The 23084-nt window shown below is 33.9% G+C and overlaps 2 protein-coding genes across 2 annotated transcripts; one reads left to right on the top strand and one right to left on the bottom strand.

The window, feature by feature from the left end:
- Nucleotides 1-1591: 1591 nt before the first annotated feature.
- LOC7471610 (triacylglycerol lipase OBL1) lies at nt 1592-5103 on the bottom strand. Its single transcript, XM_024598221.2, has 5 exons — nt 4137-5103; nt 3503-3747; nt 3314-3347; nt 2391-3151; nt 1592-2031 (listed from the first exon to the last, which is right to left on the bottom strand). Exons 1-5 carry the CDS (start codon nt 4501-4503, stop codon nt 1774-1776), a joined length of 1665 nt encoding a protein of 554 aa, XP_024453989.2. The 5' UTR covers nt 4504-5103; the 3' UTR covers nt 1592-1773.
- A 9413-nt stretch (nt 5104-14516) lies between these two features.
- Nucleotides 14517-22524, top strand: LOC7461960 (protein STRUBBELIG-RECEPTOR FAMILY 6). Its single transcript, XM_002304224.4, has 16 exons — nt 14517-14857; nt 16524-16656; nt 16749-16820; nt 16905-16970; nt 17064-17135; nt 17222-17293; nt 17736-17807; nt 17891-17956; nt 18064-18126; nt 18229-18536; nt 19231-19514; nt 19820-20088; nt 20618-20750; nt 21436-21572; nt 21721-21877; nt 22106-22524. The coding sequence occupies exons 1-16, from the start codon at nt 14764-14766 to the stop codon at nt 22256-22258; spliced, it is 2151 nt and encodes a 716-aa protein (XP_002304260.4). The 5' UTR covers nt 14517-14763; the 3' UTR covers nt 22259-22524.
- Nucleotides 22525-23084: the final 560 nt, after the last annotated feature.

Raw genomic sequence — 23084 nt, 5'->3', positions numbered from 1 at the left:
GGCTAAGGTCCAAATAACTTAGTGTACAACCGTTTTATTAAATTGTTGCTTGGGCTAAGACCCTCTCTTTGTTCCATCGACTTAATGTCATTCCTTTAATAAAATAAGTTTGGTTAAAGTCAATTGGGTTGATAAAACCAAACTTAATGGTTTTATAAACAAATACAAGGTCAAGTTAGTTATAAAGGATTATGCTCAAGTGTCTGGAGTGGACTTCTTAAAAACTTTTGCACATGTAGCACAACTTGATATAATCAGAATGCTACTTGCATTGTCGGTACAGAAGGGTTAGAAAGTTTATCAGTTAGATGTAAAATCTAATTTTTTGAATGGTTATCTGCAGGAAGAGATTTTTATAGAACAACCAGAAGGTTTTGAAGCTAAGGGGCAAGAGGAGAAGGTCTACTTGTTAAAGAAGAAATTATATGGTCCTAAACAAGCTTCCAAGACATGATATAGCAGAATTGATGAATATCTTCATAAACTTGGCTCTGTTAAAAGTCTAAGTTAGACCACATTATATGTAAAAGAAAAGATGCAAATTTAATTATTGTATTTGTTTATATTGATGATTTGCTTGTAATAGAAAGTGATGAGAAACTGATAGAAGAGTTCAAAGCTGAAATGCTTAAAGCATTTGAGATGACAAACCTTGGTTTGATGTTCTATTTACTAGAAATTGAGGTAAAGTAAAGCCATGATGGAATCTTCATATGTCAAAAGAGGTATGCTAGGGAGATACTAAAAAGGTTTCACATGGAGAACTGTAAAAGCACAAGCACTCTTATGAATCAGAAGAAAAAATTTAATAAGGATGATGAAGCGGACAAAGTTGATGAAGGTCAATACACGAGCTTAATTGGGTGTTTGATGTATCTTACAACAATAAGACCTAATATTACCTTTGTAATAAGTTTGCTCTCATGATTCATGCATTGTACTGCTGGTGAATTGCATTTTCAAGCTGCCAAAAGGATTGTAAGATATATCAAGGGTACTATGAACTATGATATAAAAATTTTTCATCTTCAGAGTTTTATGCTTCATAGTTATTCTGACAGTGACTAGGCAGGATCTGTGGATGATATGAAAATTACTGCAGGCTATTGTTTCAGCTTTGGATCATGAATGTTCTCTTGTTGTTCAAGAAAGCAAGACATTGTTGCTCAAAGCACAACTGGGGCTGAATACGTAGCAACTATTGTTGCTAAAAATCAAGCAATTTGATCAGGAAAATACTTACAGATTTGTATATGGATCAATCTAAGCCAACACAGATTTATGTTAACAACCAGACTGCAATTAGTATTGCAAATAATCCTGTTTTTTATGGCAAGACTAAAACATTTTAAAATCAAGTTGTATATTTTAAAAGAAGTCTAGAAAGAATGTGAAGTTATTCTTGTTTTATTGCAGAACTAATGACTAATGACGAGTTGCAAATGTGTTAATTAAAGCTCTAGTTAGAAGATTTTTATTTAAAGATCAAGTCTTTAAGAATAAATTCTGTTATTATTTTCTTGTTTTTGTTATTAGAAGGTTGTTATGTATACAGCAGATTTGATTATTTTTCTGCTAAACAAAAACTCTATTTAAGATAATTATGCAATCAATAAAATAAGATCTTCTACACAACTTGTCTTTCCTTAGTTTTGTTCCGCACAATTTGTTATAGGATTCAACAAGTAACTTAGACAACTAGACACTTTATCCATGATGAAGCATAAAATTCATCTTGGCACCATCGCCGACATCATTTGCAGCAGAAACCTCTCAGAAAGAAGACATTCGAACAACTCGCTCCTTACCCAGTCTTACCGAATTAACATAATCTGTGGGGCAATGCGCAGCAATACCAGGGAGTGCCAGTCCCATTATCCTGGCAAATACCATGAACCAACTTTCTTTGTACATTGGCCCATGCGTGTAGCCGACTACGAAACTTCTTATTAACTCCCATACAGAATTCAGATGTGCCGAAACAACATTTCTCAACCCATAGAAGTTGGGGTCTGGCTCCTCATCCAATTTCTTCAAATATGTAAACCAAAAGGAAGAAACAAAATCATCAGGAAAATAAACCACTTAGAAAAAAAAGACGTTTTAAGATAACAATGATCACATGAGGAGCGGTGGATGTTGTTTCTTTGCCGGTAAATTTCTTGGTTAAGAGTACCAAGTGACTATATTGACAAAAAGACTCCGATTCAATCAGAAGATTTCTTCGTATTCTGCCATTAGAATTGTGAGCAGGTGCAGTGACAAATGCTTCAGAATGGAAACAGCAGGCTTGGGATGTTTCAGGTTCTTTAAAAGGCAACATTTCAAAGAACTGAAGCATTTTATGCAGATAGTAAGAAAAAAATTAATTGGAAGCAGAATGCACGTACTTGTTCAATATAAAGGCTGTTGTAGTAAAGGCACACTCCGAAATGCTTATACAGGAATGTTTTGTCATCGCAAGGCAATCTAGGGACAAGGTCATAGCTGTACACCACCCTGAAGTATTTAGGAACAGGATACTCCAAATGGGCTTCCATGAACTTTGCTAGCTGCAAGTTCCCAATCCTTGGCTGCCCAAATGTGTAAACCCCAAGCAACCTTTTCATTATATCCGTCTGTTGGTGCAGCACCAACACAGTTGGGAACAAAACAGCAAGTGCCCCACCTAAGCTATGCCCAGTGACTACAAATTTCGCATTCTTGTGCTCCATGAGTATGCTCTTGAGCTTCTTTCTCACAGCATAGTACGCAGTCTTCTTCACCTTTTCTGACAGGAACTTCTTATGACCTACAGCAGTGCCCTCCTCAGAGGCAGAAAATTGGTCCCATTCATTTTCTTCCATGTCAGAATCAGTATTTGATGATAGTGATCCAGATCCATCATAACCATGGTTGAAACTTGTGCTCTTCATCTGAAGGTGATTATGGAAGGTGGCCGTATCTGCTCTATTGCCCAAACCTAATGCTTCTAAGAATCCCATATGGACTCTTCCCAGTTTCGGAATCTCATACCAAGAGTAATCGAAATCAGTACCCCAATCATCAGCGTCAAAAGGTTCCGTGCCCCGAAAGCTGATCAATATTAAGTTTGCATCCTTGGGCTTGTCACAAAGTATGAACACCTGAGTGGACATTTCCTTTTGAAAATCTATCAAGCCATAACAAGATGAAAAGGCACCAAACACTTGATCAGAAGAGCGAAGTAGATTTTTGCTTAAAACCAGGTAAAGGAACAATATTTTTTAAAACCATGAAAAGAGTTGGCAAAGTTCCTAATCTTCCATAACTCCATTCAGAATGTGTTGCTTACCGTTCCAGCAGTTGTAGAAGTCCACAAAATGCATCTGTTGTTTTGTCAGAAATTCACATTATTATATTGGTTGCTTTCAGAAACGCATATGTTACATCAGCCAATCGAAATTACATCATTCAATGTAGCAAATTCAAAACAAACAGGAAAAAAAAATTGAGGGGGGCAACAGAAGTTAGAGTCACTTGCCTTCCAGTGTTGAACAACAATACTTTGAACAACTTTGGCATTCTCATAAGCTAATTTGGATGCCATGATACAGAGGTCCATAAGAGCGCGGTTCCCTATTTCTTCTGTGGCTATTTTCTCAGCAGAAACAGAATTATCTAGTTGTTCAAGCAAGTTTTCATCTCTGTATAGGTCTATCCGCCCATCCAAATGCCCAATTGTACTTATAAAAGTCTCTGTGTCTCTCTGTGGTGTCACAACCTTTCCTGCATCCCCATGATCAATATCAGAACAATCTTTTTAGTAGACTAGTAGCGTTGTAACCACAACAAAGTCTATAAAAAAGTTCCCAGTAAGACAATTAAAATCAGTTCCTTAAATGATGATTTTTCAATTGCATCAACCAGATTCAAAACTGGCAAATATAAACTATAGGGTAAATTCCCAGGCATGAACCTAGGCTATTTCCCTTTCATAACCAAGTCAGAGCAATTCAAGTGTTTCTTAAACCATGCAAAGGAAACCAAGCACCAGTTCAATCTACTTTAACAAGTACAGACATATACAAGCATGTATCTTATAATTCAAATTAAACAGTAACAGAAAGAAAGAAAGGGAATTGATCAAAGAGTATAAGCAGGATTGGCTAAATTACCTTGGAGAAAGTTGAGAAATAAGCCCATGATGCCACCATTCTGAAACAGGAGATTGAGAAAGAAATCAGCGACGAAGCCAGTGTACTCCATGGGCTTGCCAAGTAAAGAAATGATCTTCCTAACAATAATAGACACCAATATTATCCACCTATGATCAACGGCCTCCCCACCCATAATGCCCTCGTCCGAGCTCTCCAAGAATTTCACACCACTCCCTATGTCAGCCCACACCAGGTACCTTAACAAATCCAATATTCCTCCCTTTTCTGGCCTCACTATCAGATAGTTAGTAATGTTCATTTCACTCTTATCATCATCATTGCTGTTTTCTTCAAATTCTGTAGGAGTATTAGTCGCAGCCGCCATGAATACTTTCTCACGCGAGTCTTTTTGGTGGACTTTCAATATTCAAGATTGTGTTTTGGTAGGTGCTCAAGATTCAAGGAGTACTTAGGAGCATTAAAGATGTTGATCGCTTGGTGGAGCAAACTGAAAGAGGACATGATCTTATTAGAATCTGTCTCGCTATGCTAGATAAGCCACCAATTGGTTAACAATGCAATTCCGATTCTTGATGATCTAATATCAAAAAGTGATGGTTTTTTTTGTTTTAGTTTAACGTGGGTGTCTGGGCTAGCTTCTGCGCACCTCGACTAATTTCACGGGCCCTGAAGTTAACGATCATGTAAGCCTCCAGTGACCATCATATGAGCAACCACAGGGCTCGAACCTGAGACTATAAAAGGAGCAAATCTCTTGGTCCCAAGCTTTTATCACTGGCCACCAAAAGTCATAGTTTCTTGTTTTCTTACACTATGGTACGCAATTATCTTGCCATGGATTCTTAATGGTGTTCATGACGTTCTTATCCTGTATTTCTTGATTTAGAGAATGGAGATATTGCAAACAAAGATTTCAACATGTATTGTCAAGTTAAGGTTGTTGGCAATCAATTTTGTCCTTTCAGTTAACAAACATTAGCAAGGCATGCAGCTGAGTTTGCTTAAACGCACTCGATTCCTTTTTGCTACTCCACGCCACGTTCTAGCACTGGTTGAAGTGGCAGTTGAAACCGAAAAGTGTGGCTCCAGCGACCTCACCGATGTGATGATGATAGCCAATAGCAATATAGGTATCAGTACTTTTGTTCCTGTTTTCTCTTCTTGAAAATAACAATTTGCTTCGCTGGCTAGTTCCCGTGCTGTATCACGGTTTGAATCCTTTTTTAAACATAAAAAAAAAAAAAAAGTTGTTAACATGTTTTTGCAGTAAAAATAATAATTACAAATTAAAAATATTAGACCATACCTTTTTTTTTAATACTAAGATAGGAATATGTTGGACAACATCTTTTGTTTTTAAATATTATGGCAGTGATAAAATGGTTCTACTTTGGCCAACTCTCGTCAACTTGCAAAATTGTAAAATTTACAACATGGATCATGAGATTACAATAACCTTATAGAAATTTTTTATTAAACCTAATTTTCAAACAACTCAATATTAAAGAACAAAATTGAAAAAAAAATCAATCTAAAAAAAAGATGAAAAAAATAGTTCCAGTTAACCCAAGTAAACCGGCCGAACTCACAACACGGCTCATAAGAGCATAATAACTCATAGAAATCAAATCGAAATGAATTATGAAACTCAATTCTCAATCAATCCAATTTTAAATGACAAAATTAAAATAAAAAAGTTACATTTTTAAAAAGGGGCCAAAAAGTGCCTAAAGTCCACCCAGGAAAACCTTTTGAACTCACAATGTGGATTATAAGAACTGGATAACCCTATAAAAATAAAATTAAAAGAAATTACGAAGTCTATTACCAATCAACCTAAAATGAAGGATGAGACTGAAAAAAATAAAATTTTAAAGAAAAGGATAAAAAAAATACTTGAGATAACCCTTGTTATGAGACTGCGATAATCTCATAGAAAGAGAATTGAAAAAAATGATGAATATAAATTCCCAATCAATCCAATGTTGAAGGATGTTAACAAAAAAATAAATTTAAAGAAAAGACCTAAGTTAACCTGAGTAAAACTTCCAAACCCAACACTCAAGTCAAAAGATTGAGATCACCTCTTAGAATGTAAAAAAAAAAAAATTATAAAGTTCAATTTTCAATCAGTCCAATATCAGAGGACGAATCAAAACACAATTATTGAAAAAAAAAGACTCGAGAAAACCATTGTCAACTCGTAATTGGGTTATAAAACTGTGATTACCCTATAGAAGGCCCATTTCCTAAAAAGTCAAATATTAAAGGATAAAATTAAAAACAAATTAATAAAAACAATAATTAAAATAATAAGGATCAAATCTGATACAAAAGGAAATTTGATAGCCTATTTTGATCACTTGAGAGCTACAGAGGGAAATTGAGACGAGGAAAGAGAAAAGAGAGAGGAAAAGAAAAAGAAAAAGAATGGTTTATTGAAGCCAAATTGGATGACCCTTGTCGACATGTGGTTGTAAACCATGGTGAGATGTTTTGAAGGAGATCAAGGAAGGGAAAAAGTAGACATTGGAGGCCACCACATGCTCCACCTAAAATTGACGATCTCTCTCACGTGTTGGCACGTACTCTGCATACACCATCACTTCTCCTCAATTATTTCCCTTTTCATTTTAATCAGGCTTCAAATTGTCAAGTTTTGAATTTGTCCATAAAATTTTAATTGTTTTGAATCAATGCAATCAATTTTTTTTTACCCAAACCAAGCATCAATTAAGTGCCGATTTTTTTTTCCCGATACTATAAGAATCCTATGCAAACTGAATCCAAGCAAACAAACCATCACTTCTAATCCAAAATCAACCAAAAACATAAAAGATAAAATTGAAAAACATTAAGCAACCAAAAAAAAAAGAAAAAGATAAAAACATTGTAAATTCATTGTTATAAACTATAGTGTTTACTAGGCTTGGTGCCCGCGCTTCATTGCGGGCCAGATCAAAAGCCAATTATTGCATAAAAAAATGCGTGAGCCATGTTATTTTTTTTCCACATGTCATACAATATTTGAAATGAGGATAAAAAACTTAACCAGTGTATTAAATTAATCGATCATTATATGTGTTAATAAATATAAAAAAAAAGTTAATGTGACTTATCTGACCTGACTGATCAAGAGCAAACTGGTCACCCATTTAAATAATAATCTGGTTAAAAAAAGAAATTGCATGGCGCTATTATTTTAACCTCTACACAACCCCATCTTACATGTGAAATAACATAATGTCATAGCATTGAAATCTTAAGACTACAATTAGAAAAAGTTATTAAATTCCTCTAAATGTACTAGATTGATGTGAGGTGCACATTTAAGATCATTTAATAAAGAGATTTAGACTCGATTGTTTATCATTGAATAAAAAATTAAAAAAATTATATTATGGTCTAGAAACAACAAAATAGCGTCTTATGTCCAAGAATTTGTAGGGTGTGTACCCCTTCGGACAATATTTTTTGGGCAGAATATTATGTGCTCTTGGCTCTATCATCTCCACTCTTTCAGGGACTATATTGTAGTTTTAAAATGTACAAAAACTAATGCGAAATCACAATAAGCACTCAAGGATGTAACGTTTACCTATTTACCAGTTTTCACTTTTCGCTTTTCAAGCCACTGCTAGCATTTATCATGCATTGATCCACCTATTCATATGAACCTGTATTTGTTAGGTGACGATTGGTGGCGAATAAGTTAAAAAGAAAAAGAAAAAGAAAAAGAAAAGTCACCTCACGCCATTTGGGCTCCACCCAAATGGCGTGGTCACGACCCGACTACACTTTTCAGGCCAGGCCTTCACGTCACAGTCTTCATGTTGCCTCATCCTTTTTCTCTTGATTCGACCTTGAAAGTGCTCAGTTCAAACCGCGTGGTCCGCACCACCACCGTGGCTCAAACGACGTCACCTTCACCCAAACAGTTAGGTCTTCCACCTGCGCCCATATTTTTTTTCTCCCCCACTCTTCTCCATCCTTTTCTCTATACAAGTCGTTCAATAAGCGCAAAAAATATAAATTCTTTGCAGGTAGAAACTTTTATGTAGGGTTCGCATATAAATCCTTTGTAAGTAAAAACTTCTATATTGGGTTCGCATTATATTTTAGAGCAAATGATGGCAATGTAGACATACCTTACATTCTATAAAATTTAGAGACCTTTTTTTTTTTTTTGGTAAATGTTATTTCTAGCCACTATATTATTGATATTTATCCGTCTCTTCATTAATAACAGTGCAAGACACTACAACTAATAATAAACACCAATATCTTCATTAATTAACAATAACACCACTCTCCGTGCCTCGAGATAAGCTGACGTGGTTAAGATTTATAAATATCTTAGATCACCAGGTAAATAAAAAAGATTCTAAAATTAGATTTTTTAAAATTAACCACATATTTTCTCTACATATTTTCTTACATTTCTCTCACATAGTATTTCTCTTGGTTCAAGATCATAACTGAGCCCAGATACTAAATTTATAAACAAGCCCACACATCTTGGTCCAAGATCACAACCCGTAAAAACACTTAATTTTTATGTGATGTTTTTCCACTACTTCATCAATGATCATTCTAGTGTTGGTATTTTATTTTTTAAAATGATGTTTTAATTATATGGACTACCGAACATGAGATATGCTTTTGATAGAAGCAAAGACATTCTAGAATCATTTGGTCAAAATCTGGTTCCAAATCATGTAGGTTATTTTTTTTTTTTAGTTTAACGTGGATGTCTGGGCCAGCTTGCACGCACCTCGACTAATCCAACGGGCCCTGAAGTTAACGACCATGTAAGCCTCCAGTGGCCATCATATGAGCAACCAGAGGGCTCGAACCTGAGACCACGGAGGGAGCAAATCATGTAGGTTATTGCTAGATATATAGATGGATGTGCCAAAAACAATAGGTTAAAGAAAAAACGGAAAAGACATTAGAGATGCCTTCGTGTGGTCGAAACCCAGATTGTTGGTTTCATTTCCGTCCAAGCTGTGGAAGAGCAAACAATATTGTACAAAGCAATTAGGCAAATATAGAGGAAAAGCATTCATGCTGGGCTGCTAGATGGCATTTTTTTGGGCTTGGATCCCTTTTGTCCAGAACATACACCTATAATAACTACTCTTGATTTTTTAATTCAGGAGTTCATCATCTCATATTTAGGTGGTCTTTGATTTTACATTCAACTCTACTTTAAAAAAAAATTAATTTTTTTTAAAAAATTTATGTGCCGATATTAAAATAAATTTTTTAATTTTTTTAATATATTTCTTAAAATATATATTTTAAAAACAATATCCACCGCAATCCTACACGCCATACCAGAATAAAATGCCGAAATCTTTCTAAACTGCTATAGAGATTGGAAAGGAATGAAGAAAAGAAAATGCCACCGACCGCCGACATGACTCCTGACTAGCGGTAGTAAAGTAAAAAACGAGTGAAATGCAGACGTGGACAAGTTGTTGAATCGGTGAGGTACGCATACACGCAAAATCAACAAATTCAATTCACCATCAACCCACCTTCTCGTGTATCAAATATATAATTTTTTTTTTTTTTTTTTAACCATCTAGGTGGTGGCCCAATGATAAAAGCTTGGGATCAAGAGGTTTGCTCCCTCTGTGGTCTCAGGTTCGAGTCCTGTGGTTGCTCATATGATGGCCACTGGAGGCTTACATGGTCGTTAACTTCAGGGCCCGTGGGATTAGTCGAGGTACGCGCAAGCTGGCCCGGACACCCACGTTAAACTAAAAATATATATATATATATATATATATATATATAATTTTTTATTTTCAATTTTTTATTTTCTTTCTTTTCTCTTATATAAAATTTTCTAGATAGATGGTAATGGTGATGTGATGATTATAATATATAAATTATTTATGTCTTATATTTAATTATTAACTTGAAAATTAATTAAAGAAATCGAAGATGCACACTAGGTCCATCCTATTATATATAAAGGAATACAATAAAATTATTTTTGGTAAACCAATACAAATTTCATGTCATAAGCTTTAGTTTAATGAATATATAGAATTTGTATTTTTTTTTGGTAAGATATAAAAGTAGAAGTTCATTTATATATTATATGGTTCCTTATTATTGTACTCATTTTATTGTATCAATTAAAATATTTTTTTGCATAAATAAACTAAAAACCAATCTAATAATAAATCGTAAAGCAAGAATAGAAAATTACACAAATAAATAAAAGGACGAGAGAAAAAGAATAAGATTCTAATATGTGTAAAGTCTATAGATCATATCATTAAAGTCAATGTAATAAAGCATATTGTTTCATAATTAAATGAATCTTTTTAATAAAACAAAAAAATCAAAAGCCTCAGGCAATAAAAGCTAAAAGTATCGACTCATCAAAAACAAATTCATTAGGGGCTACATTGAAAACGATGGAAATTCAAGATTTTATTTAAAATAAATTTTAATGACTTATTGGATAGAACGAGACACGAAACCAAAACCAAAACCAAATCCATTTGATCTCTAAAAAGGATTATCAATTCTTAATTTTTCAAGAAATCCTTTATTGATGATGATTATAAATGACTGATTTTCTCAATCTTTTCAGGTATATATTTAGAATTGTGGTGCAATGTATTTTGTTAAAAAAAATTATAATATATTAAAATAATTTTTTATTTTTAATATTAATATATTAAAATCATAAAAAAAATATTAATTAATATTTTTTAAAAATAAAAACATTTTTAAAAAACAATCAAAAACAGAAAAAAAAAATCTGACTCAAAAGCACGCCAATTAGTGCTAGAAAAACAAAGAAATAGAAACATCTAATCTAATTTGATTCATTAATATCAACTTCATTTCTTAAAAGATTAATAGATCCTTTATCTCAGAGTCAAATCATTTAGTTCTGGCTAAGCCAATCATTTTATATATTATGCTGTGGTGTCCATGTCATTCCAAGACGTAACAGGTCCCTGCCACGTCTCCTGCCGCTGCCTCTTATATTATACTTAAGTTATAACAGTTGTCTCCCATCATTTCCTTCATTTGTAAGTTTGCTTAAAAGTATTTTTATTTTGGAAAATTAAATTCAGAAAAGTAAATTTTAAAAAATAAATTATTTTTTGATATTTGGTAATGTAATGAAAAATAAGTTGGAAAATACTTTTTAGTATTTGATTATGTCATGAAAAATAAACTGTAAAATAATTTATTAATATATTTTTAAAGTTTATTAAAATAATGAAAAACAAATCTTACAAATTAAAAAGTTGAATGAGAATGAAATTGAAAAAAAATATAATTTTATAAATTATCTCAAATAAAATAAATAATATTAAAATAATAGAGATCAAATCTAACAAATAAAAAAATTGAAAGATGAAGAAATTAAAATAATAATAATTATCATTTCATAAATTATATCAAATAAAATAAGTAACAATCAAAAGAATAAGTACCAAATTTGATACATAAAAAATTTCAATTAAAAAATAATAAGGGAAAAGTAAATAATAATTATAAAGATGAAGACCAAGGTTAATATAAAAATCAAATTTTAAGAGATGAAATTGAAAAAACAATATTCAAAACAAAATATATAGAGCAATCAAAAGTTTGAGGACCAAATTTGATATAATCAGCAAATAATATGATATTTTTAAATTTTTAACAACTTTCGAAAAGTGTTTTCCGCCCAAAATAAAAAGAAAAACACTTTCCTGGAAACCAAGCAAAATTTTTTTTTGACTGGAAAGTGTTTTCCTTTGACTAACTTTCTTAACGACAAACAAACACAGGAAAATTTGAAAAGTGATTTCTAGAAAACCGCTTTCCACCAAACAAACGATGGTTCATTTCCTTTTTGTTTTTGAATTAAAATGTATTTTTTTAAAATTATATTAAAATAATATTTTTTTTATTTTTAAAAAATTAGTCTATTTGAAAATATCAAAAAATATTATTTTAAAATAAAAAAAAATAAAAAGATAATAAAGTGATATGAATTTAGTTAAATCCTCGTCAATACCACGGGTCATTAGTTGTCTAACATCCATTTCATAGCGGGTCAACAAGACCAGGTTTTGCCACCAACGATGTCTGGCTGTCTGCCGTGCATTCTGGCCAGATGCCACCCTCATTATTCAAACTTAATACGACCAAGTTTCTGTACTGTGTATTTTTGCCTTTTTCTTTTGATAGTTGAATTGCTTTATAAAAGTAATGAGTATTTGATTTTTATCCATGAGTGATTCAAGCAACATTTTGAAAATGCCCTTTACAGCTCTCGGATTAATTTAGATTTTTTAAGCAGAATTATAATTAGGGTTTTTTAAAATATTTTTTAATTATTTTTATGTATATTTAACAAGTGGGGTCTTGAACAATTATCATTTTGTATCTTGAGCCTTAAATTATTAATTATTAATTGAGTGTACCTTTTATTTTATAAAGTATAATTAACAAATATATTTTCTTTATTCTCAGAGTTTTTTTTTTTTTGGTTAAATGGTGGTCTTGAATTATTATTTAAGTTATTTCTGTACTCTGACCGATTTTGAATACAATTATTTGTAAGATATAAGATAAATATCTTATCAATTTCAGTAAAAATCTGGGGAAAAAATTAGTTAAATAACCCACTTGAAAATGATCCAATTTAAAAAGAGTGGTATTTATTTTGATTTTTTTAATTAACGTGGATGTCTGAATTAATTTGCGCGTACCTTGATTAATTTTACGGGTCCTAAAATTAACGATCATATAAATTTTCAATAACTTTAAGATTTATAATAATTTTTAAAAAATAAATCTAGAAATGACAACCAAGCTACATTTATCAGTTGTATCTATCGTGATTTACGTGTATGTGTGTGGAGTATTAAATTCGGTAAATTAAAGTATTTCACGTCTTCTCAATTATGGAAATAGTTTCTTATTCTGCATGTGATTTCTCAGACTTTTTTAATACAGGGATTACTATCTAGCTGGCCGTGCTTAATTTATTAAACACCCTCTTACGTGGCTGGAAATGAATTCGGTCATGCCCCACTTGAGAAAATAACGTGAGGGGCAGGGCAGCTCGCGAATGAAAATCGTGATAGTGATGGCCACCTTACCTCAACAAAAATATTATAAGATGACGTGGAAAATGATTTTTTACCCGCTTCAACCAATCAACACAGTCGAAGTATCCGTTAATTCTGGCCCCCAACCCTTCTGTCACCCACCAAATATTTTCAATGACACCTCACATCAATTTAATATTTTTTTTAGAAAAAACAGAAATAAATTTTAATTAAAATATATCGAAATAATATTTTTTATTTTTAATATCATTATATAAAAACTATAAAAATACCTAAAAAAATCAATTTAAACAAAAAATAATTTGAAAAACAATGGAACAAACCAGACTTACTTCCTGACATTTGACCATGTCGTAAAATCTTAATCTTAAGTCTAAAATATCCCTTGCTTCGGTTGGACTGGAGTTATTTATGCAGCACCTAATGTTCTAGTATTATTACACCCAGATATGTTTCTGTTTATGACAGGAAAATAAAAAAGGGGGAGGAGAGGAGAGCGAGAAATGAGAATAAAACAAGAGTGTCCACGTCTAGTGTTTCGTGGTTGGCCCGTCCATCTCTGGTAAAAGTGACGTTTTTACATGTGCTTTTGAGTGTTATTATTGATGTGTTTTTTTAAAATAATTTTTGTTTGTAAATATATTAAAAAAATATTTTTAAAATATTTTTAAAATTTATTTTTAATATTAGTAATTTAAAATGATTTAAAATACATAAAAAATTAAATTCAAATTTCTTAAAAACTCCAGATGGAATACTGTTTCAAATGAATTTTAAATCTAGTCACCATTATTATTATTATTAACTGACATCAGTTTATGTTTTTTTAATTAATCTAGATTTTCAAAATAAATTTTTATATAAAAATATATAAAAATAAATTTTTAATATTAACATATCAAAATTATCAAAAGCACTAAAAAATTATAAATTTAATATTTTTTTATATTAAAAATATTTTTTAAAACCCTTTAAAAATAGAAAGGAAAACTATGCCAAACATTTTTTAAGTTATATTTATTTTTGCGGTTTAAAAATACTTTTATAAAAATTTAAATTTGTTTTTGTTTTAAATTGTTTTTTTAATATTTTTAAATTGTTTTAATAAATAATATTAAAAATATATTTTAAAAAATAAAATAAACAAAGTAATAGCCGTTCACGGACTGACACTATTTTTTTTAAAAAAAAAAGAAAGAAAAAAAAGCTAAGCAAAATATGGACAGTTGATGCACACCTACCGAAACAGCACAAAGCGAAGGAGAATGTGATAAAACACAAATAAAAAATACAAGACAGACAGAGAGAGCATTCTGTGGCCTTGGATTCTTCTGGCAAATCGTGTCTGCCAGCTTTTGTTGGAGGGATGTATAAATATTTTAGAATATAATCATCCCATAAAAAGAAAACCCCATAGTAGATTAGCTCTTGAAAAAACAAGTCATTTAGACAAGGGGTGGTCTTTTTCTGGGTTGTGGGTAAGACAGACAGACAGACAGACCTGAGTGTTTTTAGATGAGATGATGGAGAATTGGAGAGGAGTTGTGCTGCTAGTGTCACTCCTCATAGTCTGCATTTTCGGATGCGTCAATGGTGCAACAGATCCAAATGATGGTAAGTTAGTTTACTCAACACATTCATTAACTTAACACAAAAAAAAAAACTAAATTCATTCACTACTTTACTGTTATCTTCTCACACCTTTTTGTGCCTTTTCTTTTCTGTTTCTTGCATGTGCTAACTTTCTCTTGACACATCTGCATTTCTTGTTCCTTTATTTTATTCATTTTGCTTCTTCTTGTGTTGCTTCTTCCTTGCTACTATTTGGTTTTGGATTGCTGCTTCTAATTATGATGTCAGGACCACAAAAGATGCTGTCTTTGATGCATTTCCAGATTTTGCTTTTGTCTTGTTTATTTCTGAAACTACAGTGTGTTTGGGCTGTTTTAAGAAGCAGATTGGTGCTAAACTGTGGAGATCAGTTCTGGGTTGAGAAAAGTTTGGTTCTTTTTTCTGGGAAAATAGAATCTCCAGCTAAGGACAGTGATATTAAATATAAATTCAATTTCTTGTCTGCAATTACTGGTTTCAGCTTTGCTTTCATTGTCTATCATTTAAGAAATCCAAAATTTTATGTGTGACCGGGTGGCTGTGAGGTCGAGTGACATATGCTGCTGCTGCTGCTGTCTTAGGTATATATTAATTTACCTCGTTTAGTCCAAAGGTGATTGCTTTGTGAATAAAAAGAATATTATCAGGAAATAAAAGGCATCTTTAAAAAGATTCTTTTTTTTTTGCTTGTATAATTTTCGCTTCCAGGTTTTGCGTATTCCGGTTGTTCATCCCCCTGACACTGGTTTTTGATTTCCCGGATTGTAATGCATTTCATCATTTGTAGAATGAAGGGGCAATCATTGTGTGGATATCTAAAATAAGGTAGTGATCCTTAAAGAGTGTTGGTTGGAGATTTCTGTAGGTGATTGTTGAGTATCAAGATTGTTTCAATTTTGAGTATTAGGGGATTCGTAGAAGCCATAAATCATTTCAAGTACACATAGTCGGTACTTATTAGGCTGAATTCTTGATGCTTTAAACAGTCCTATATCAGTTAAAAGGTGATCCTCTCTGACATTGATGAACATTTGTACCTCAAAATGCGTCTGACAATCAAAAGGGTTACAAAGCATAACCAAACCTCTCTCTCTCTCTCTCTTTCTCACTCTCATGTCTCCCTTTTAATATTGGGTCCTAGATTAGTGGAGTTAAAAATTGCTTTGTACAAAGTTGGGTCTTTTTCTAAAACATTTTTCCCTGAGAAGTCTGAGTTCTCTTCTTTAATTTAGCACCCTTGGAAGATGGATGCATGTAAATAGGAACAGGGAAATTTCTCAAATGTGATGCTTTCACTCGTTTTTCACTTTCCAACTCACCACTCAATTCCCACTTGGTTTGCTAGAAGCCAGCCATTATGGGCAACATGGTCTACATCTAGAATTAACCAAGTCAATGCTGTAAGAAAGGATTTTACATTTTTCTTCCATTAGCTTTGCAAGAAAGATAAAACATCAATTTCCAAATGCTCAGACAATGGCTAAATATCACATATTGAGCTCCAATTCTACAAGTTATACGATCAAGTACTGCAATACTGTCACCATCCTGTGATTTGAAAAGTACGAATTGCTACAGGAAAATTTTTAGTTGGCAAGAAATATGGTTGATGATTCTCTCTCTACTGAGTGATACATCTATCCTAATTTGTTACTTGTTTTCCATGCAGCCTCTGCTCTAAGGGTCATGTACATCAGTTTACAGTCACCAGGGCAGCTGACACAATGGAGCGCAAATGGTGATGATCCATGTGGGCAAAACTGGAAAGGCATTATTTGCTCAGGCTCACGAGTTACAGAAATGTAATCTTCTGTTCTTTCTGATATTTGATCCTATAGAAAGCTATTGACGCTGATTCTTTTACCTACACTCTGTTTTTTTCTTATATTTTCAGTAAATTACCCAGTCTTGGACTTCCTGGGTCATTGGGATACCAGCTCACCAGTTTGACAGCAGTAACAAACCTGTGAGGTTTCTTATCCTATATATTTTGTCTGTCCTAATCCTATACATTTCTATGTCTTGACATGTGATTTAATGAGTTCTGCAGGGACATGAGTTATAATAATCTTGCAGGCAACATACCTGATCAACTTCCTCCAAACTTGCAGCAATTGTATGCTTTATTCTTCATTTCTTTCTTAGTTGAGTTATTCCTGCCTTTTTCTGATTTTGTGATGATTTACATATGATGTTCTCCTGTACTCAGAAATCTTGCTAATAATCAATTTAGCGGAGGAATCCCGTATTCCATTTCTCAATTGCCTTCTCTTAAATACTTGTAAGTAATTTCCAGTCAATAATTCTCAATTTCAACTTATTAAAGGTGCAAAGCTAATTCCTTTTCTTTTTTCTTTGAGAATGTAGAAATCTTGGTCACAATCAGCTTCAGAATCAGTTGGGAGATGTGTTCGGACAACTTCCTTCTCTCTCTACATTGTGAGATCTTCTCAGACTTTCTTATTAAATAAGAAAATAATTTTACTTGGCTGCCTACATTAGAAGGGTGTTGCATGGTTTCTCTGTTACTTTGACAGATTGCTACAGTGCAACAAATCTTTTGTTATTCTTCTACTTTCTCGACCTGCTTAAAAAATTAGGGTTGATGCTAAAGCACTTCACTGTCAGTAACGCAACAAGAAAACTTCTGCAGATGCATATTATGTTTCTACTAAAGACAGCATTGTTAGTTTCGATCACTGTTTTTCTTATTAACCTCTATAATGTCTGCGGCTGAAAATTTATGGAAGTGCCATTTTTTCCTCAACAAGTAGATCAAATTGAAGTTTGTTCAGTAATTTATCATGTTAAATATATCTATCTAGTTTTATGGAAGAAAAAAAGAAAACAAAGTAATAATCATTTCTCTATGCCACTACAGGGATTTGTCATTCAACTCCCTGACAGGTGATCTACCTCAGAGTTTTAGCTCACTTTCAAGTATGACATCAATGTAAGTTTCAAAATGGCCTTCGCTGATAGTAGAACTTCATATATTGTCGTGGGGCCCCTTTTCCTTAATTTGTCCTTTGGCAGGTATTTGCAAAACAACCAATTTACTGGCTCTATCAATGTCCTTGCAAGTCTTCCTCTTGAAAATCTGTGGGTAACCAGCGTTTCTGTTAAATTCACCAGGAGCATTGACTTCTATCTGTTTGCTATTAAGAAATTGCATTGCAGCTTATTATTTTCAGATTTATGGTTTTCAGGAATGTTGGAAATAATCGTTTTACAGGTTGGATCCCTAGCCAGTTAAACAGCATTAATCTACAGTAAGCATTTTCTATTTGCAGCATTATGGAAATTGTCATTATTGTCCTATTGTTTCATAGGAAAAAAGTGCGTCCATATTATAATCTGAATAATCTTGACAGGAAGGACGGTAACAATTGGAACTCAGGACCTGCACCCCCTCCTCCACCTGGCACACCTCCAACCCCCAAAGGCCCGAGCCATAAATCTGGTGGCAATGCCAGCCCATCAGGCAGTGGTGCTGGTGGTGGCAGCAAGAAATCAGGACTAGGGGGTGGTGGCATAGCAGGAATAATCATATCCATATTTGTTGTTGGGGGGATAGTAGCATTCTTTTTGGTGAAGAGAAGATCCAGGAGGTCCTCCTTAGATCTAGAAATGCTTGATAATCAGCCATTTGCTCCTCTTTCTTCAACAAATGATATACAAGGTAGACCCTTTCTTACAAGCACCTTTCTTTCTGTTGAGCATCATTGATGAATCATGCGTAAGTCCACTAGCAATACAACAGTACAGCAAGTCAGTACAGCACAAGTATTGGTTGCATCATTTTACCTTTTTGCACAACTGCATTAGATTGCTTAATGGCCATTCTTGTTTGTTACTTTACAGACTGGAAGTGAGGAGGATGGCTTTGCAAATTATACACAAACAATTATGATTTATTAGTATGCTTTGCAATCTGTTCACTTTTTTTGCTGATAATTTGACAGAATTAGAACTCAAAATTTGAAAATCAGTGATTCAGGAATATATTTTAAATGTCTAGGAATTAATAGCTCAAATGGAAAACACATAAATAAAATACTTTCAAATTTTAAAGCGTCCCTCTTCTTTTATCAGGTATAAAATTCTCTAGTGAAAACCTTAGCTTATCTGAGTTGTGACACAGGCACTACCCTGTGGTTAGCTCCAAATGAACTTGGTTGACTTGAAAACTTCAAGTCCAATAACTTGACAAAAGCAGTGCCTTGTTGAGCTTCACTACAGTGTAGCTTGAGGTCCATGTCATTAGCTTCTTGGTTTCAGAAACCATCATGCTTGACATTTTTCTTCATCTTCCCCCTTTCTTTATCTTAATATGACCTTTGTCTTGTGATCTTGTCTTTGAAATTGTACTTCAGAAATGAAGTCTATGCAAAATTCTTCCATGGTAAATACAAAGACATTTGACACCCCAGCCTCAACAAATCTTAGACCTCCACCTATTGATCGTCACAAGTCATTTGACGAGGAGGAATTTTCACCAAAGCCCGTTGTTGTCAAGAAACCTGTTGCTGCTCCTGTAAACGTGACATCATACTCAGTAGCAGACCTGCAGATGGCTACTGGCAGCTTCAGTGTTGACCATCTTCTTGGTGAGGGGTCTTTTGGACGTGTTTATCGAGCTGAGTTTGATGATGGGAAGGTATACTTTCCTCGCCTATCAAATCAATTTGGCCATTTCAGTTAAAAGGATAAAACATAGTCTTGGACATATCTGCTCCATTTTATACTCTCTGCTGGGCTTTCCATTCTCTATTATGAATGACATGCCCGCTGAGATAATTAAGGCATTTGTGGAAAGATGTGTAAGAGTCTGGATAGAGTGATGACTAGTGTTCTTATAGGAAGAAATTTTGTGCACATGTTTCCTTAAGAAAATTTCTCTTTAACATGCACACTGTCCCTATACCTTATTAAGTTGTAACTTCTGCTTCAACAACACTGTAGGTTGCTGTGAAGAAACTAGATTCAGGCATTCTGCCCAGCCATATGTCTGATGATTTTATGGAGATGGTTTCAAGCATTTCCTTGTTGCATCATCCAAACGTGACAGAACTAGTGGGTTATTGTTCAGAGCATGGACAGCATCTGCTGGTCTATGAGTTCCATAAAAATGGCTCACTGCATGACTTCTTGCATCTATCAGATGAGTACAGCAAACCTTTGATATGGAATTCCCGTGTCAAGATAGCTCTGGGGACTGCTCGGGCATTGGAGTAAGTTCAGAAAAGGAATTCTATAGTTCTAATTGTTTCTCACTAACATCAAATTGTGCCAAAAAAAAAAGTGAACACGTCCTCCATTCTCTTCCCCGTTATCTATCATCTGCTTTATTATTCAAATATTGGGGAAAAGGGATTGGGTCATCGCCCACTTGAATGATTCAACAAAAATGATAATCATTAACTATTTAGTTCCATGGTATGAATTTTAATAATGTAAAAACCTGAGGCCAGCAAAACAAGGTGAACTTTTTATCAACTCATTTTCTGAGCATCTAAAACCTTTGCATATGAAGAAGTTGCTTTGGCATATCTGTTTCTACTCCACGTGAACAGTCCTCACTCTTTCTAAGATGCAGGACATGGCCTAGACTTTTGTTAAAGAATTTTGATGTTGGAATCTAGAACTTACCAAAAGATAGGGAAAGAGTCCAACCTTTGCAACCGAGACCTTCATAAATCAGTGGTAACTTATCTATGATACTAGTGACGAGCTTCCTGATACTCAAAGGGTTTTCTTCAGGTACCTGCATGAAGTTTGTTCGCCATCTATTATTCATAAGAATATCAAGTCAGCGAATATATTATTGGACACAGAGCTCAATCCACATCTCTCAGATGCTGGCCTGGCAAGCAGTCTCCATAATGCAGACCAGGTTGATCATGAACCTTCTTTTAAATTTTCCAGATAGTCCATAGATAGTGTTTCTTTGATGTGAATTGTGAAGAACTTCGTTGCCTGAGCTTTTGTCATTGTCTTAGCTTTTACGTTTGAAGTTCACTTGAGGCGAAGATTACCAAGGTTTTCCATCTGTCATAATTTGCACACATTTCTTTTCTCTGTGTATATATTTTTTTTTTATGAAATTCATCTGCAATTTATGACCGGATAGGGTGATGAATACTTCTAACTTATGCTTTAACCTCTCTTCTTTTGATTGCTAATCTGGTCAAGCTCCCCAAAAGAGAACTTGGTTCCAAAATCCATGATGTGGTAGTAGCATAATTTGAGATGGTGCAACATCTAGTATTCTGGGTTTCTTGCAGGATCTATTATGTAAGAACTACCCAGAAAAATATAAGTGGTTTCAGCTAGTTAGCTTATTTCACTTTCTGGATGTTGCATTTGAGGAATCATTTATTTCATGTTATCAAATCTGCAAGATTTTCCTGGATTCCAGTGAGTGAATTCACAACCACTTAATTGGTGGTGAAAAGCTTCTTGTCTTTATCTGGTCTATTTGTACCCGTATCTTAGTCTAGAGGCTAGACTAATCTCTAAACACTCACCGCTATTTGCTTAAACTTTTTTCTGAGTCCTCTGTTTTTCACAACATGCAGGTTTTGAACTATAATGCAGGTTCTGGATACAGTGCACCTGAGGTAGCTATGTCCGGTCATTATACTCTAAAGAGTGATGTTTACAGTTTTGGTGCGGTCATGTTGGAGCTTCTAACTGGACGTAAACCATTTGACAGGTGAAATGCTAACATAAACAATATGATGAGAGAGATGATTTCATTGCCATAATCACGCTGATTATCCTATTTACCAACATAATTATAACTAAAGATGGGATAAAAATCAGTTAGTTCCTAATCTCATTGCAATGTTAATTGTTAACAGCTCAAGGCCTAGATCTGAGCAATCTTTGGTTCGCTGGGCAACTCCTCAGCTCCATGACATTGATTCCTTATCCAAAATGGTTGATCCAGAACTCAAAGGGCTCTACCCTGTCAAATCTCTTTCCCGGTTTGCTGATGTTATTGCTCTGTGTGTCCAGGTAATGTATTACTTGAAAGAGGGAACTTTGGTGAGGTTTATTAGAGGGAAGGGTGTTTTGAAGCTTGGTACCATATTGCAGTTTTTACCGAAACATAGATATTGGGAGTTCAGATTCGCAGCTTGGCAAGTTTTGGGCATTACTGCAGTTCTAGAAGGGGAAAAGGGAGTGTGCTAAATATTGTATGAATTTAAGTTCTGATGCTCATTATCATTGTTTTTGTGGCAGCCTGAGCCAGAGTTTCGACCTCCTATGTCAGAAGTGGTTCAAGCATTGGTTCGTTTAGTGCAGAGAGCTAACATGAGCAAGAGAACTATCGGAAACGAACAAGGAGAAACACCAAGAGCTGACAACCCAGATACACAAGACTATATGTCTTGAAATTTGCTGCAAAAACATTTATTTCTTGCATTTTTGTCGTAGATTGATAGCCACCCCCACCCCCACCTCCTCGCACTTCTTGTTTATTGTACTTTCAAGTTTATCGAACAGTCTTAGACTCTTACACACATGATACGAGAGTTAAAAGCTTGGTCCAGTAAAGGTAAAAATGACATGGTTTAGCCTAGTGTTTTGTTTTCTGGGACTCTGTAATGCCTTCGTGACAGTTCATTATGGCATTCTGTATGTAGTTATACTTTTTTTTATTCTCTTTTCCTAGTTAAAAATGGTGATGATATCTTTCAGGATTTTCAGATGCCTGATCATTGATGCCCCTGATAATATTCACATGAAGTTTTGCTGCTGGTCCATCCCAGCAACTAGTCTGGGGGGGATGTAAGTTATTAATCTTTTTATTCTGGCAATCCTCGAAAAGGAAAGAAATGGATAAGCCATGTGATATCAATAAACACCATTAATTATCATGGAAAAATCAAATGCATCTTTAAATATCATGGCAAAACAAAAGCACGAGGAAGCAGTGATGGTGACGAGGATTTGGTTCTCGTGGAGAAGTCTGAATGTTTATCATCAGGTCACTGGTGTGATAAGGCCTCTTTTCTCGAATTAGCAGACAGCTCAATTTCCTTGGTTCTATGTTCAGTACTTGGTTGAATGCCAACCTTTATGGCTGAAATGTTTTTCTTAGGGATGAACTTCGTTTTTCATCATAAGAACATCTTGGCAAGATATCAACTACGGTAAAACATGATGTGCACCTAACAGTATAAAACACGACCAGCTATTGAGGCAAAGAGTCTGACGA

Source organism: Populus trichocarpa, chromosome 3 (genome assembly GCF_000002775.5).
Source record: "Populus trichocarpa isolate Nisqually-1 chromosome 3, P.trichocarpa_v4.1, whole genome shotgun sequence".
In the NCBI taxonomy this organism is placed as follows: domain Eukaryota; kingdom Viridiplantae; phylum Streptophyta; class Magnoliopsida; order Malpighiales; family Salicaceae; genus Populus; species Populus trichocarpa.
The sequence above is the reverse complement of the archived record's forward strand: the minus strand, read 5'-3'. Positions and strand labels throughout refer to the sequence as shown.

Bases quoted from the DNA above. Each gene is read 5' to 3' on its own strand.
- LOC7471610 (XM_024598221.2), bottom strand. From the start codon at position 4,503: ATGGCGGCTGCGACTAATACTCCTACAGAATTTGAAGAAAACAGCAAT. The intron at 3,748-4,136 runs GTAATTTAGCCA...ATGGGGATGCAG, and splicing joins ATTTCTCAACTTTCTCCAAG to GAAAGGTTGTGACACCACAG. The intron at 3,348-3,502 runs GCAAGTGACTCT...ACAAAACAACAG, and splicing joins TTGTTGTTCAACACTGGAAG to ATGCATTTTGTGGACTTCTA.
- LOC7461960 (XM_002304224.4), top strand. From the start codon at position 14,764: ATGATGGAGAATTGGAGAGGAGTTGTGCTGCTAGTGTCACTCCTCATA. The intron at 18,127-18,228 runs GTAAGCATTTTC...TAATCTTGACAG, and splicing joins TTAAACAGCATTAATCTACA to GAAGGACGGTAACAATTGGA. The intron at 21,878-22,105 runs GTAATGTATTAC...TTTTTGTGGCAG, and splicing joins TTATTGCTCTGTGTGTCCAG to CCTGAGCCAGAGTTTCGACC.